At 46.4% G+C, this 14,959-nt stretch overlaps 1 protein-coding gene across 2 annotated transcripts in view; it reads right to left on the reverse strand.

The window, feature by feature from the left end:
- Positions 1 to 14,959, reverse strand: part of ARHGAP26 (Rho GTPase activating protein 26) — a 1,945,875-nt gene that overhangs the window by 101,502 nt on the left and 1,829,414 nt on the right. For both annotated transcript variants that reach the window (XM_069244698.1, XM_069244699.1), the window contains one exon: positions 1,417 to 1,527. In XM_069244698.1, the coding sequence (XP_069100799.1) occupies positions 1,417 to 1,527 (111 nt within the window). The remainder of the gene's footprint in view (positions 1 to 1,416; positions 1,528 to 14,959) is intronic.

Genomic DNA, 14,959 nt, shown 5'->3' on the forward strand with positions numbered 1-14,959 from the left:
CATCCCTGGAAATGTCTCCCACCCTTTGTTTCTTCAAATTTGTATTTCCCTGTTTAGATCTTTCAAAATTATTTGTTCTCTATAGGGAATACAGGTGGGAATTAGAACATTTTCTAATACAATGCAATAAGATAATCAATGACTTTGGTACTGGTATTGTTACATATTTGAGGTGGAGTGTAAATTACAATGATTTATTCAGGGATTTGGAAACACTGGGTAGACTACTCACTCACCCACGGTTTTAACAATTCTGGGAAAAGAACCACATAGGTAGCAGCACAGCAAACCCTCAACCAACATACCTATTCAAGTACAATGGACAATCAACTGCTGAAATAAACTAGGAGGATGGATGCAACTGTACCAACCGACTTTTCAAAGGCAACAGTGGGTGTGATTTAGAAGTTTGATTCTAGAGCTTGGATTGAGATGGAAAAAGAGTGCAACCATGCTGGACAATTCAGAAAATGGGTAGCTAATTAGCATTAAGCTGGCATGCAATACACCAACCTTTCAGAGCTCTTCTGCTACAAGGATAATGGCTTTTGGGCACCCTCAGTAGATGTGAGGAGAAACTGACACAAAGGTTCTTCTCTAAAGTGTCTTCATGGCCTAAAGGAGCAAACTCTACAGGGAAGAATTAAACTCCAGAGCCATTCAAAGCAGATTAAATATATATATATATATATATGCCCTTTCTAACACATGACTCCTTCTTCAAGCGTGGAATGCACAAATACCATATTCATCAAGAGATGGTGGTGTAAGCCAACTAACAGAACCTTTAAAACATGCAGGGACATGTGCCAGAAAGAAACTAGGTGCGCCAGGGAAAAACTGAAGACTTAGGAGAGCTTGTACAGCTTTCAGGACAAAACACACAAACCCTATGAGCCAGGGTGTCCAATTCCCTAAGCAGCAAAGGGCAAGCGCCTGCTAAAAGAATTGGGCTCTTTAAAAACCCAAATTTGCAAAACAGACTCCCAACAAGACTTGGCTATAGGAAATGTAGAATGCCAACTATGTTCGCACCCCTTCCTTTTATGCTCTATTATTTAAAGCACACTGATACTGCTTCAAACAAGGCCAGCTAGTGAGATAGATAAAAACTGTTGAAATCAATTAAATGCCACCCTACGATGGCTTGCAGTATTTTGCAGTTATATTACCTAAGGCAGAGAGGGACAGACACATTGCAATATGCCATTTCAAATATCCTTACTCAAGACTTGAAACTTAAATATCATGATATAAACTAATTAAGTGGGATAACTTGTAGAGAGTGCCAACTTCATATCTCTGCCTACCAAGATGTCCCACAAAAAGATGGCAACCACTTTTGGGATGGGGACAACTAACAAAAGAAACAAAAAGTAACATGAGCAAATAAAATACATTTTCAGCTTCACAAACCTGATAGGGGAGGAATCGCTGGATGTCGAAGAAGTGGGCATAGGGCTGGACGGTGCAGAGAACAAAGGCCCTGATGGAGAGAGAGGCGATGTTGGGCTTGGGTTCAAATGGCTAGAAAGAGAACAAAAAATGCACAGCACTGTCAACTGACGGCAAACAAACGAACAAAACACGACATTAAAAAAGAAACAAGAGTCAACTGGCTGGCAAGTGCTGGAAATAAGTAACAAACGAAATCAAGAATTAAAAATGTATGGACTCGAACAACAATTTTTACTAAAAAAGAATGTCTCACACTGCACAACTCGATGCTGTGCTTTAGGCCACAATACACAAGCTTCAGGGCTGTGTTCAACAAGCGTATGTGCAGGGAATGTGTGTTACTCATCTCTTGTTGATCATATTTCAAGCCCACCAATGATCCCCGTGGCCTGCAATTTCATCCATTTCATTTCTTTCTATTAAGTAAAGGCATAAAATGCAGTTCTCTGGGCTGCAATCACCAGAGTTCTATTACACTGCTAGTGAAATGGGCCTTGTAAATCCTTACGCCTGACACCTGGAGGAATTTATTATAAAACCTAAACAGCGCTCGACAAGAGGGTGGAAAACGCAACTTCACTTCCAATAAAGGTAAAAACTACAGCATTAAGTCACTTTTCTTCAGGACAAAAAAAGTGACTTTGCTTGACCGCACAACACTTGAGCAACTGAGTCAGCTTAAGAGAAGAATTCTAATGTGATGAGGTCCCCCTAGGCGCGCAGTGAACTAGATTCTCAAAACTGTTTACTTTTAATAGATGAGAATAAAATTCACTTCATAGGTCAAGATTTGCTGAATCTTCTATAAGGATATGTCACACACATGCGCAAAATATCCGTATTGTGTGAAGATTTCTTTATAATCATAACTGATATCCCAGACTGACACCCTGGTGTTTCAGGGTCAGTTAAGGGAGTGGACAATGTAAACAGTAAGACCGCCCACACAGTCCTGACAGTCTGGGTATTTATCAACATTTACGAAGTCTTTCCACACTTATCAGCACTTTGAAACTAACAGCTCAATTATCCCGGAAAATGCGGTTTAGTGTTGGAAGGCAAAAAAAATAAATCACAGTTTTGCAGCTGGTGTAGCAGAGAGAAAAGTTGTCAGGTGGAAAATGATTTCTCAATATTAGAAATGGAAAAATGAACTGTGACAATAAACATAAACAAACGAATTACCTAACTTCGGTAACGCCTTTTCTGGTCCAGACTTTATCTAACCAGAGATTCCTGTCCTTGTGAATTCCCCAGGGGTGAGACTGGATCCGGAAACTATTAATAGCAATCCTGGCACGCATCGATTGGTGGCAGCATGCTGCTCCACATCTCTGGGTTTTAACACCAGGTACTTTCTGATCTCTGTCTGCGCTGTTGGACGCAGAGCCAAGAGAAATCAGAATGCCGGATGTTCAGATCTCTAGATTGGGATCTTATTAATAGACTGTCTTACTTCAGTCCCAAGAACAGGGAGGTGGGTAAAATCTGCAGGTAGGGTCTCTATCCATTACCAAAGGTAAGTAACTTGTTCTTCTGATGGCCAAGTTACTTACCTTCAGTAATGCCTTATCTGGTGGAGACAATATCTAGTTGCAGATTCTTTACCTTAGAATTTCCCCAGGCGTCAGTCTGGATCTGGAGATCTTTCTCAAGTAGTACCCATTCGTGCCGTTGTACAAGTTACCTACCCTTGGTAACAAATTATCTGGAACAGACATATTCTAGTTGCAGATTCCTTACCTTAGAATTTCCACAAGGCGTCAGACTGGATCCGGAGATTTTTCTTCAAGCAGTACCCTTGTGCGTGGGTAGATGGCATTGGTCAATTCTGCGTGAGTTGTTTGTGTTGTGGTTGCCGTGATGACGTTGCGATCGTAAATAGGTACCACCCCGGAACGCTGATATCAGTTTCTTTTCACAACTTTCCATGCCAGAAGTACAGAGCTATGAGGCTCTGAAACTAGGGCCCTTAAAATATAGTCCCTGTCCTTTGAAATCAGTTTGCAGACCGGGAGGATGGGTCGGTCGGTAACGAATTGGTAACCAGAATAGGTCTCTACAAGATAATGCGTTACCGAAGGTAAGTAACTTGTTCATCTGATACAGACTTCCAAGTTTCAGATTCCTTACCTTAGAATAGATACTCGAGCAATACCATCCCCAGAGGCGGGTGTGCAAACCAAGATCATACTAAGAAGTCCTGCAGGACCAAATGGCCAAAGTAGCCATCCTCGCGGATCTGACTGTCCAGGCAGTAGTGTTTAGTGAATGTTTGCAGGGACACCCATGTTGCTGCCTGGCAGATGTCCAGGACTGGAACTCTGATTGCTAATGCAATGGTTGAAGCAGTTGCTCTGGCTGAGTGAGCACGCAAACCCTCAGGAGGTTGCTTCTTAGCTAAAGCGTAGCACATTTTGATGCAGAAAACAACCTATCTAGAGATGGTCCTTTTTAGCACCACCCATCCTTTGTTCGCACCGACATAACCAACAAAGAGTTGATCGTCCACCCATAAGTCTTTGGTACAATTAAGGTAGAATGACAACGCCCTTTTGGGACCCAGGAGGTGGAGTCTCTCCTCTTCCCAAGAAGGATGTGGGTGTGTCTAAAAGGTAGGCAAAGGTGATAAACTGGCCTACATGGAAGGGCGTAACCACTTTAGGTAGGAAAGAGGCCCTGGTATGAAGCAGCATTTTGTCAGGATGGACAGAGATTAAGGGCGGCTTCGAAGAAAAAGCTTGCAGCTCACTCACTCCATGTGCAGAGGTGATGGCTACAAGGAAGGCTGTTTTTAAAAGTGAAAAGCCAAAAAGGACAGTTATGAAGAGGCTCAAAAGGAACACACATGAGGAAAGAGAGTACCAGGTTCAAATCCCACTGGGGCATTATGAACGGGGTAGGCGGATACATGTGTGTAAGACGTTTGAGGAATCTCCCAACAATGGGAGATTTAAACGAGGAGTGTTGATCAGTTAGTCTGAGGAAAACAGAGATGGCAGACAGATAACCCTTTAGGGTGCCCAAAACAGAGACCTGCTGGGCAGGATAGAGTTTGACCAAAAGTACCTCAGACAGAGGTGCTGAAAGGGGATCAACAGACATGTTGGTACACCATGCTACAAATTTATTCCAAAGACAGGCATATACCGTTTTGGTGGAGGGATGTCTGCTGCCAAGATAATATTATAGACTTCGGGTGGAAAATGGAAAGCTGTCAACTGCTGCCGCTCATTCTCCACGCAAGAAGGCGAAGGTTGGACAGGTTCGGGTGGAGAACTGTCCCCTGCTGCTGCAACAGAAGATCCTCCCAAAGAGGCAGTCTGAGTGGAAGATCTATGGCCATGCTCAGAAGCTCGGGATACCATACTCTTTGTGCCAAGTCCAGAGCCACAAGAAATACTTGGGCCTTCTCATTTTTGATCTTCTTGTGAACTCTGGGCAGAAGTGGTATTGGCAGAAAGGTATATGGGAGGCCTGAGTTCCACTCGAGACGAAAAGCATTGTCAAGCGAGTGCTGCCTTGGAAACTCCAAAGCGCATTTCAGCTGACATTGAGCATTCTATGAGGAGCGAACAGATCTAACCAAGGCTCTTCCCATTGCTGAAAGAGACCCGGCACCACCTCTAAATGGAGATGCCATTCATGATCGACCATGCTATGACGGCTGAGTTTGTCTGCTCTGGCGTTCAGAGAGCCCGCTAGATGTTGAACCACCAGGGATATGCCCTGACGTTCCAGCCCCGTCCAGAGGCGCAGGGCCTCTTGACAAAGGGTCCAAGTACCACATGGCAGTGGTGTTGTCCGTGAACACCTGCACCACCTTCCCTTTGAGAGAAGGAAGGAATGCTTTCAATGCAAGCCTGACTGCCCGGAGCTCCAGAAAGTTTATGTGGAGCCCGGACTATGCCAGAGACCAGATGCCTTTGATCTCTGCCTCCCCCCATGTGGCCACCCCTGGAGTGACGCATCTGTCACTACTGTTAGATCTGGTTGAGGAAGGGAGAGGGATCTGCCTTTGACCGAATCGCAGTTCGAATGCCACCACTACAGATCTTGCACAGTTCCCTGTCCGAGATCTGGACCATGTCAGAGAGATTCCCCTGATGCTCTGCCTATTGGAACTTCAGGTCCCACTGCAAAGCCCGCATATGCCAGCAGCCTTAGAGTCATTCTTACCGAAATCCAGGACAGAGGCTGAAAATCAGTATCATATCCTGAATATCCTGGAATCGCAGCATGGGAGGATAGGCTAAAAGCTGCACTGTGTCCATAACCGCTTCGATGAAAGGGAGCATCTCAGACAGAGTCAGGTGTGATTTTGGCATGTTTATAGTGAACCCCAGAGAATGCAGGAGGCCTGCCGTAGTCTGGAGGTGGGAGACAACAGCCTGGGGCGAGCCCGCTTCAACAGTTAGTCATCAAGGTAGGGGAAGAGTGAAACCCCTAGCTGGTGCAGATGAGCTGCGACCACCAGCCTCACGTCCGTGAACACCCGAGGGGGGCTGATAAAGCCAAAGAGGAGCACGGTGAACTGAAAGTGCTCCTGACCTACCACGAACCACAAGTAACGTCTGTGGGTAGGCAGGATGGGAATGTGAAAGTAGGCGTCCTGCAAGTCCAACACTACCATCCCTTCTCAGGGCCCAGGGCAGAGAGGACCTGAGCCATAGTGAGCATCTTGAACTTCTCCTTCTTGAGGAAGAGATTGAGGGACTGGAGGTCTAGGACAGGACAAAGGCCCTTGCACTTTTTGGGCACCAGAAGGAGGAGAGAATACCAACCACAACTTACTTCTGGCACAGGGACCCTCTCTACAACTTCCTTGCGGAGAAGGGCCAAGTGATCCTCCATCATCCGATCATAGGATGGTGGAATGGCCAGACAGGTCGCCTCAAAGGGGAAGGAGTAGCCCCTTCGGACAATTTGCACAACCCACCTGTGTCGTGATGGATTCCCAGTGGGGCAGGTGATGGTGAATCCTGCCTCCGACTGGTCTGTGATGGAGCGACAGACTAGGAAGCTTTGGAGCCTGCAGTGTGGGAGGGGTGAACGGTGCAGACCTCTGGCTCCCTGATCCACGGGGACAGTGGATCACAAGTCTGCAGCCACGCAGAGGCTGGGCAGCATGCGCAGCTCGGTGGCTGAAGGGAAATGGACGCGGTTGGGCGCCCCTTCCGTAGCCACAAAAGGGGTGAAAAGCAGACTGAGGGGGGCGAGGAGCAGCTTGGAGGCCAAGGGACGGGGCCGTAGCCCGGGAGCCCTTAAAGTGCTTGAGTCTGCTTTGTGTCCAAAGAGATGGATGCCATCAAAGGGCATGTCCATAAGCGATTGCTGGACATCCCCCGAAGAGCCCGATGTCCTTAACCAAGCAAGGCGCATCAAGGCCATGAGTTTTAGGGACCGCTCTCTCAAAGCCTTAGGGTTCATGGCCAGGCACTCCGAGCACGACTTCGGGTCATGGTTGCGCTCCAGACACCACAAGCACACGAGGTGCAGATCTGTCACCGACATCATGCGGTGACAGAAGTCACACGGCTTGAATCCGGTCTTGCCGAAAGACATCTCAACACATTGAGTAGGTCAAAAATGTTTTGACAAAAGTTGAAAACTCATTCAAAAAGCGAGGGTAGCTCTTCTCTGGATCTGCGTGTAGGCTGGTGTAAAAAGAAAAGAATTGAAATCAGCACGCCGGAGTGGCGCCTATATATGACCGCAACGTCATCAGGGAGACCATGACGCTAGTGATGGACGCACAGTTGACCGACGCCACCTGACAGATATGACGTTGCAGGTCCTATATAAACGTCACCCTGGCACGCTGACATCAGTTTCTTTTTACAGCTTTCCACACAAGAAGCACAGAGCCATGAGAAACTGACTACTTTTCCATCAAAACTCAGACCAGGAAGGGGAGTCCCTGTCCCTAGGAATCAGTTCGTGGAGAGGATGGGTGGGCTGGTAAGGAATCTGAGGCCCCAGATGCCTTTCTCTGACTTTCAGTGGTCCCGGCGAGGGAGAAGACCTGAGGTGCCGGCAATAGCACTGGGTGGACTTGCCCCTGCAATGGTGCCTGTTGGGTGGCACAGCTGACTCCCCTCCCACTACCAAGTGAAGCAGATACAGCCGCGTACAAAACCACAGGAGCTGAGCTCTGTGCCTGGCCGTGTTGTAAAGGCCACAGAGATGCCTGGGGCCCGCATCTCGCCACTGTAGGTTGCTGGCCCTGATCAGGGATTGCCCTACGCCCCCCACTCTCCTCCTGCAGCAGGAGGGGAGTGTGAGGCCACGTCGCGGCCCAGAAATAAGCAGGTGAGTGGCGCTGGAGTGGGCCCACTGCTTGTCAGCCCCAATATTCCCGAGATGAGAGAGGGAGTGGAGGACTGGGATTTGCTCCCTCATACAGAACAGTGTGCGTTGGGGGCACTGGATGTGCAAGTGTCCTCTTGGGACGTACAATGTGTGCTGGGACCTGCTATTTGAGCTTGTAGAGTAACAGTAAGCCTGGAGGTGGCACTGGAGACTGGGAACTCTTTACCTCCTGCGACGGATGGGGAGTGAAGGCTGGGCCTGTATCTGGGAATTGGGACGCCAGACATTAAGGTATGCAGAGGGTCCCTGATGTTGTAGTATAAACACTGAGGAACCGAGGCACTGAGTTGCCTCACAACTGCTGTCCAATAGCGGTGGGCACTGAGTGTGGCACCAGCAGGTAACTTTGATGGACCTAATAGAGTCTCCCCTGATTAACTATATCAATGAGCTTCATTGGGGCCCGGGGCAGCCTGGCGGGGCCACGCTGCATGAGGGGACTCCATCCTGTTACGGAGGGGAACTATTTTGAGTTGCTGAGGGAGCGAACCTGGTGGGCAAGGGGCCCGCTAAAGACATCCTCCGACTCGTGGGTGAGAGACTGGAGCCACCCCCCCCACCCTTTACACAGGAGACCTACGGATTCACACTGTGGAGAGTGGAGAGAATGATGGGAGCCTTTGGCCGGTGCGGGCCAATTGGCTACTGGTTCAGGTGATTGGTGGTCGGGGGACAGGTCGCTGGTGTGTCTCTCCCACCCCACCATGAAGGGGGGAAAATTGCAGCCACAATAATTATTAGCAGGTTCAACCTATACTATAAAGCCCTAAGGGCTACTGGACGCCGGCAACGCCCTTGAACACTTATTCCGACCTTTGATTGGAGACTTCGCCTCAGGATACAGGTGATAGGAGGTGACTGCTGTGAGATTCAGGATTGCGGGGCATGTTGCAGATGTGACAGGATGTTATGTGCTTATACAAGGCCTGCTCAACAGCCGTGAGATTTGCATCCTTAATATATATGTGCCTAATACGGATGATGGGGGGGGTTCTACGGGGCCTGCAGACTGAATTACTGCCCCACATTGGGACACCCATATTTTGGGCAGGTGACCTTAATTGTGTACTGAGTAGTCGATGGGACCGGCACCCACCCGAGATGGGCACAAAACCTCATGTGGTGGCTAGCTTACAGAAAACTATGGCTAGATTACAGCTTGTAGACCCATGGAGAGAACTTCACCCCACAGCTATGCTTTTCTCCCGTTATACCACGACCTACAGAGCTCATTGCCAACTGGACTGCTTCCTCTTGATGAATAAAGGTGACCTAAATGTTTTGAAAGTGAGCTATTAGGTGTGGTTCTTGTCGGATCACGCACCTCTGTTGCTGGAATGCGGGCACCTGTTGGCCAGCCGCCCTTTAACCAACTCTTAGATCCCATGTTCCTACCCTCTTTCAGGAGACTCCTGTTGCAGGGGGGCCACACCGGGGACGTCGAGGTTTGTGACCAGCAGGAACGGACGACGTCTGAATGTTTATAAGGCGTGGGTGACAGATTCCACACATCCCCAAGGCGCGCGCTTTTCTTTTTCTTTCTTCCTTTCTCTTTCTCGCTCCTTCCTAATTATTACCCTTTGCAGACGCACAATGAAATTGCACTGTTTATTTTGTGTGCTGTGTGTTTATTCCTTTACTAGGTCACATGATGGCAAATGTTGAGTGACACCCTGGAGAGTCCCTACTCAAGTGTTTTATATTTTTGCACAGAAATGTATCATATGACCTGTACTGTTCAGTCAAAATGAATAAATACATTTCCAAAAAAATTAAGAAAAAAAACAGACCCAAAGAGCTCTTGAAAATTATAAAGGTAAACACTAAAGTCAATATGAGATCACCCACTCAGAGTTGCAAGCTGCAGTACACGTGACCAAGCATTTCACTAAAAAAATTCAAATGATTGTGGAAAGCACAGACATGCTAGCAGACCTATTTGATAATTTCCTCCCCTCTCTCTCCAAGAAAGCTCCTTCAGACATATGGTCTGGCTTCAGCCCTAAATGGGCATCCAATACCAAGCATACAGTATTTTCTACAGACTCATTCTATCCACTTCTTCTGAAGGTACATGCAGATGCACTTCTGATATATTGCTTGACATCATTAACTCCTCCTCTTGTCAAAGCATTTTTCCTGACATGCTCAAAGTGGGTCCTGTCTGCCATTGTCTAAAAATCTAATGGCACCCAGACACATCTGTGACAATTACCAACCCTTCACTGCCTACCTATTTTGGCAAAAATCATGTAAAACGTGTTGCAGGTCAACTGGAAAACACACCCGTTATTGTTAGCTCCTCTCATAACTTTACACATGATTTCTCATATGACATAACAAATTACATTGTCAATATAACTGGTGACATCACCATTCTAACTCAGTACAAGAAAAACATTAGCTAAATAAGCCACCTCCAAGAAAGCTATTTTTCAAATATACTAGGCTGTGCAATGAAGGTGAGATGGGTATGAAAACTGAAAGCAATACCACTCAATGGAATGGACTAAGAATGCAATCTTTACAGTCCAACCTGCTGCTGAGCAGGAGGAATAAGTGCAGAGTTAAGAGTTTTTTTTGTCCTTGTGAATGAGTCCTGGATCCATAAGGTGGTTAGGTGCAGGACTCGGCCAAAGGCTGGTACAAAGGATTCAATTCATGCCATGGTATCAGCGGAGCACAAGTCTTGCACTAAATCCCCACTGTGCATTGCTGATGGCTGTCCACAAGGAGATATGGACCTGAAGGCCCCCACCGTCCCAGTCAGCTTCCCACCTCCTGTGGTAGCCGGCACTGCTGCCAAACAGACGGAGCTGCTTCAGCAATATGCTATGGATAAATAAATGGAGATCACTTCACAAAGTGGAACCTGCAACTATACTTTTCAAATTATTTATCGTGACACTAATGTCCTCATCTGTTGGCTGTGTAAAAACTTTCCTTCAGTATACAAACAGGGAGGAAGTAGCCGGGTGAGACCAATATTTATAAGAGCAACACCGCCTGTAGTAAAATTCTAAAGAAATTAGAGCCATCCAATTACACGATTCTACATCCGACTCTTGTTGAATATGATGGGAAGATATTAAAGAGGTTATAGCATTTGTCACATGTGCACTTGAAAAGAGCACATTGCTATCCTGAGCATCACTGAACAAGCTGCTTGCCTTTGGTAGCACTCCTGATGGACATTCTTTCGAACTGCATATTCCTCACCTTAAGAATATACCTTATGCATCAAACTTCTTCCAGAGAATTTTCTATCTAATACTGTTGTGCACAGATACATGACAGCAGGTAGCTCCACAGAGACTCTGTTCCACCCCGGAAGTGATGGGGTGGAGCCACATATAAGTGCCACCCTTGCAAACAGATGTCAGTATTTTAATCTTTCTCCTTCCATGCCCCAGACACTGAGCACTATGAAATATTTACAGGTGACAGTGTGCCAAAATTTAACTTGGAACTTTATTATGATGTCAAGAAGTCCACTCCAGAACAGGGAGGGGGCAGTTAGGAATCTGCAATTAGATAGAGTACCCACTAGAAAGAGCACTACCAAAAGTAAGTACCTTATTCTTACTTTAAACTGCAGATTTCTCACTATAAGACTAGATACAACAGCAGTACCTCGAAGAGGTGAAGAATGGTGAAAGTGGACTCCGACCAAAAAGTCTTGCAGTACTGATTAGCAAAATGACCTTGCCATCAGACCTGGCTATTCAGGAAGGTGTGCACTGGTGTTCATGTTGCAGTTTGGCAGATTTCCAGGACAGGTCTCCCTCCCCATTTCCCAATGCCGTTGTTTTGGCTTTGGCCCTCATTAACTGAAGTCTTAGGGTTTCAGTTGGTTGCTTCTTGACCATCGCATAGCACATTTTAATGCAGGGGACTATCTATCTTTCAAATGCCCTTTTTTGCACTACTTTCCCTTTCATTACTCCAGAAAATCCTTCAAAGAACTGGTCATCTGCATTGGGTGTCCAATGTAAAAGCTCAATAGCCTTTCAGGATCAAGCTTATGGAAACTCTCCCCTCTCCTTTGGAAGGATGGAGAGAAAAACAACGACAGTATATAGGATTGATCACCATGGAAGGCATCATAACCTTGATCAAGAAGCCTTCCCAGGTGTTCAGTATTAACTTGTCTGGAAAGAAGGTGGTATAGGACAACTGCACACAATGTCTCTTGAGATTACTCAAGAGGCACACAGAGGTGATGACAATTAGGAAGAGTTCTGAGCATCTGTAATCGCAGTGAGCAGGTGTACAGTGGTTAAAAAGATGTACACATAATAACAGTTAACACTAAGTTCAGGTCCTTTTAGAGAAATGCCAAATGGATTTGGGGAAAACACATTAGCTAGACCTTTGATAAAACTCATCACAACAGACAATTTTAATAGAGATGGCTGACTGGGCATATAGCACAAACAGGGCCACACAGAAATCATATAATTGCCCCTGCAAAACGTTGGTGTGCCAACAATAAAACTATTAACTTATCTAAAAGTCTGGTCTGTGGAAGGTGTGTATGACAAGCACCACACTAAGCAATAAACCTTTGCCTGTGTAGATGGACCTTGTCAAAGGGAACGAGGCTACAATGATAAGAACTACTACAGCCAGCAGATCAAACACATTTAAGTCACTGCTCAATCTCAATGCATGAAGGTGTAGGGTTCAGTTATCACTGCTCAATCTCCATTCATGGAATGTTAGGTTGCAGTAACTTAGCTGAAGGACCCTCCACTGCTGCTGAGACAGGAGGACCTCCAGAAATTATATTCAGATTGTAGGGCATTTGAACATGCTCAGGAGCTCTGGGGAGTATAACCTCCTGGATCAGTCTTGGGCTATTACAATAACTTAGGCACGGTCTGTCCTGATTTTGAGGAGAGCTTGAGGCAGGAGAGGAAGTGATGGGAACACATATAGGTGACATGTTCATTTGCAGTTGGAATGATTCTCCAAGTAACGTTCTTGGAGAAAATTCCAGTGTGCAATTGAGTTGACACTGGATGTTTGCATCAAAAGCAAATATATTTAACCCCACTAGTCAAAGATGCCCCTTACCAACACAGGGTGGATATGCCACTTGTTATCTGCTAGGTGAAATTAGCTCAGTTTGTCTGCTCTGACTCAGAGGCCCGGCCAGATAGATGGCTACCAGAAAGATGTTTTGCTGGCCATAGGCATACAGCCTCCTGGCTCATAATTCCACTCTGACCTGCCTGTTGCAGTACCACATTGTACACATGTATTGTCTGTGAGCACATGCATTAGCCTCCCTTAGATGGATGGTAGGAAGGATTTCTGGGCCACAATGATTGACCCAAAGCTCATAAAGGTTGAAGTGGAGCTGGCTCTCGGCCAGGGAACAGAGACCTCTGATTCCCACCGCTCTCAGGTGGCCAACCCAGCAATAATTTGCCTTTCATAACCATAAATACATGGTGGAAAAAGGGGAGAGGCCGGCCATAGGTTGAGTTTGTGCTTGCCTGCCACCAAAGAAGATCCTGAGTCATCTCCTGTGAGATATGGATGGAGTCCAAGATAGAGACTTGATGGGCACAGTGAAACTCCATGTTCCACTGCAGGGCCCACATATTTATTTATTCTACTTGGTATAGGACATGACTCACTCAAAGGAGTATCCCAGGGATTGTGATGCTAGCAAGGCGCGTGCATTTGGAGCAGTCAAGTTTTCAGTAACTTCTTGAAGACCCAGAAGTCAAAGCAGGAACGAATATGGAGAGGCAGTTTATTCCAGTGGAAAGGAGCTAAGAAAGAAAAGGACCTACCACCGTGTCTAGCAATGTGAATGCGCAGGGTCAGGAGAAGGGTCTTATTTGAGGACCTGAGCAGTCAGAGGCTGGTAGTAGCTGAGTCTTGAATAAAGTAGGGCAGGTGAAGCCTTATAAAAGTCCTCTGTGTCAGACAACAAAGTTTGAAAAAGGAGCATTTCCTGATGGGCAGCCAGTGCAGTTTTACCAGAGTGGGCATAGACAGCGTTGAAGGAGGTAAGTTGCAGATGGGCCGAGTTGCAGTATTCTGCTCCACTTGCAGTTTAGACAGAAGAGTAGTGTTTGCGATGACTAGAAGGGCATTCCCATAATCAAGTTAGCTGATTATGAGAGCTTTAAAAAGGCCTTTCCTGGAGGTAGAAAGCAACCAAGGAAGACTTTCTTTAGGAGTCTCATGGTGGCAAAACACATGCCACATGTATAGTTGACTTGGTCTCTCATAGATAATGTGTGGTCGATCTTTACTCCCAGGTTCTTTACCACTTGCTTGGGCAGGAGGGCTGGACCAATATCGGAGGCCCACCAATCTGCAGACTAAAGCTCTTGAGCTCTGCCAAATATCACAATTTCAGATTTTGCACTGTTAAGTTGGAGGTAGTTTGAAGCCATCCAGTTAGCAATTTCTGTCATACATAGAGCGAACTGGGCTCTCACTTCATCTGGGTCTGTGCCAACGGAGATAAGGAGTTGGGTGTCATCTGCGTAAGACACGATCTCCACACCGCACACTTTAACAGTCTGAACCAGAGGTGCTATGGGGTCAGTCCTGAAGGGCCCCTTTTGTTGATGTGCATCGTTCCCGATTTAAAAAGGCCCACACATACATTTTGTGTACGATTGTCAACGAAGTTCCTAAGTCAATGAAGCGCTCTGCCATAAATACCCGCAGCATGGAGTCTGCAGATAAGTCTAGAGTGGGAGACCATGTTGAACGCCACAGATAGGTCCAGTAAAACGAGCATTACTGGAGTTCTGACATCCAGGGAGAGACTGATATTGTCTGTAACCCCCAACACTGCTGTCTCTGTACTATGTTGGGCTCTAAAGCCCAATTGAGAATAGTCCAAGTCCAAGATCTTATGTCTCCAGGATGTTAATTGGCTGTTAAAGCACCAATGCACATGTTGTACGGGTCCATAACATCTGTTTCTAGCATTCACGGCATTGCTTGAATCCTATTGTTTTCAGGGGAGACATCGTCCCTGCCACACTGTCTGACCGTAATCTTAAAAGTCATCATAAAAAATGACAAAGTTGGGAGCAAAACTTGGGATCAATGTTGCAAATCGCATTAAGTAAGGAATTGACGTCAATGCTCC

This window comes from Pleurodeles waltl, chromosome 7 (genome assembly GCF_031143425.1).
Source record: "Pleurodeles waltl isolate 20211129_DDA chromosome 7, aPleWal1.hap1.20221129, whole genome shotgun sequence".
Taxonomy (NCBI): domain Eukaryota; kingdom Metazoa; phylum Chordata; class Amphibia; order Caudata; family Salamandridae; genus Pleurodeles; species Pleurodeles waltl.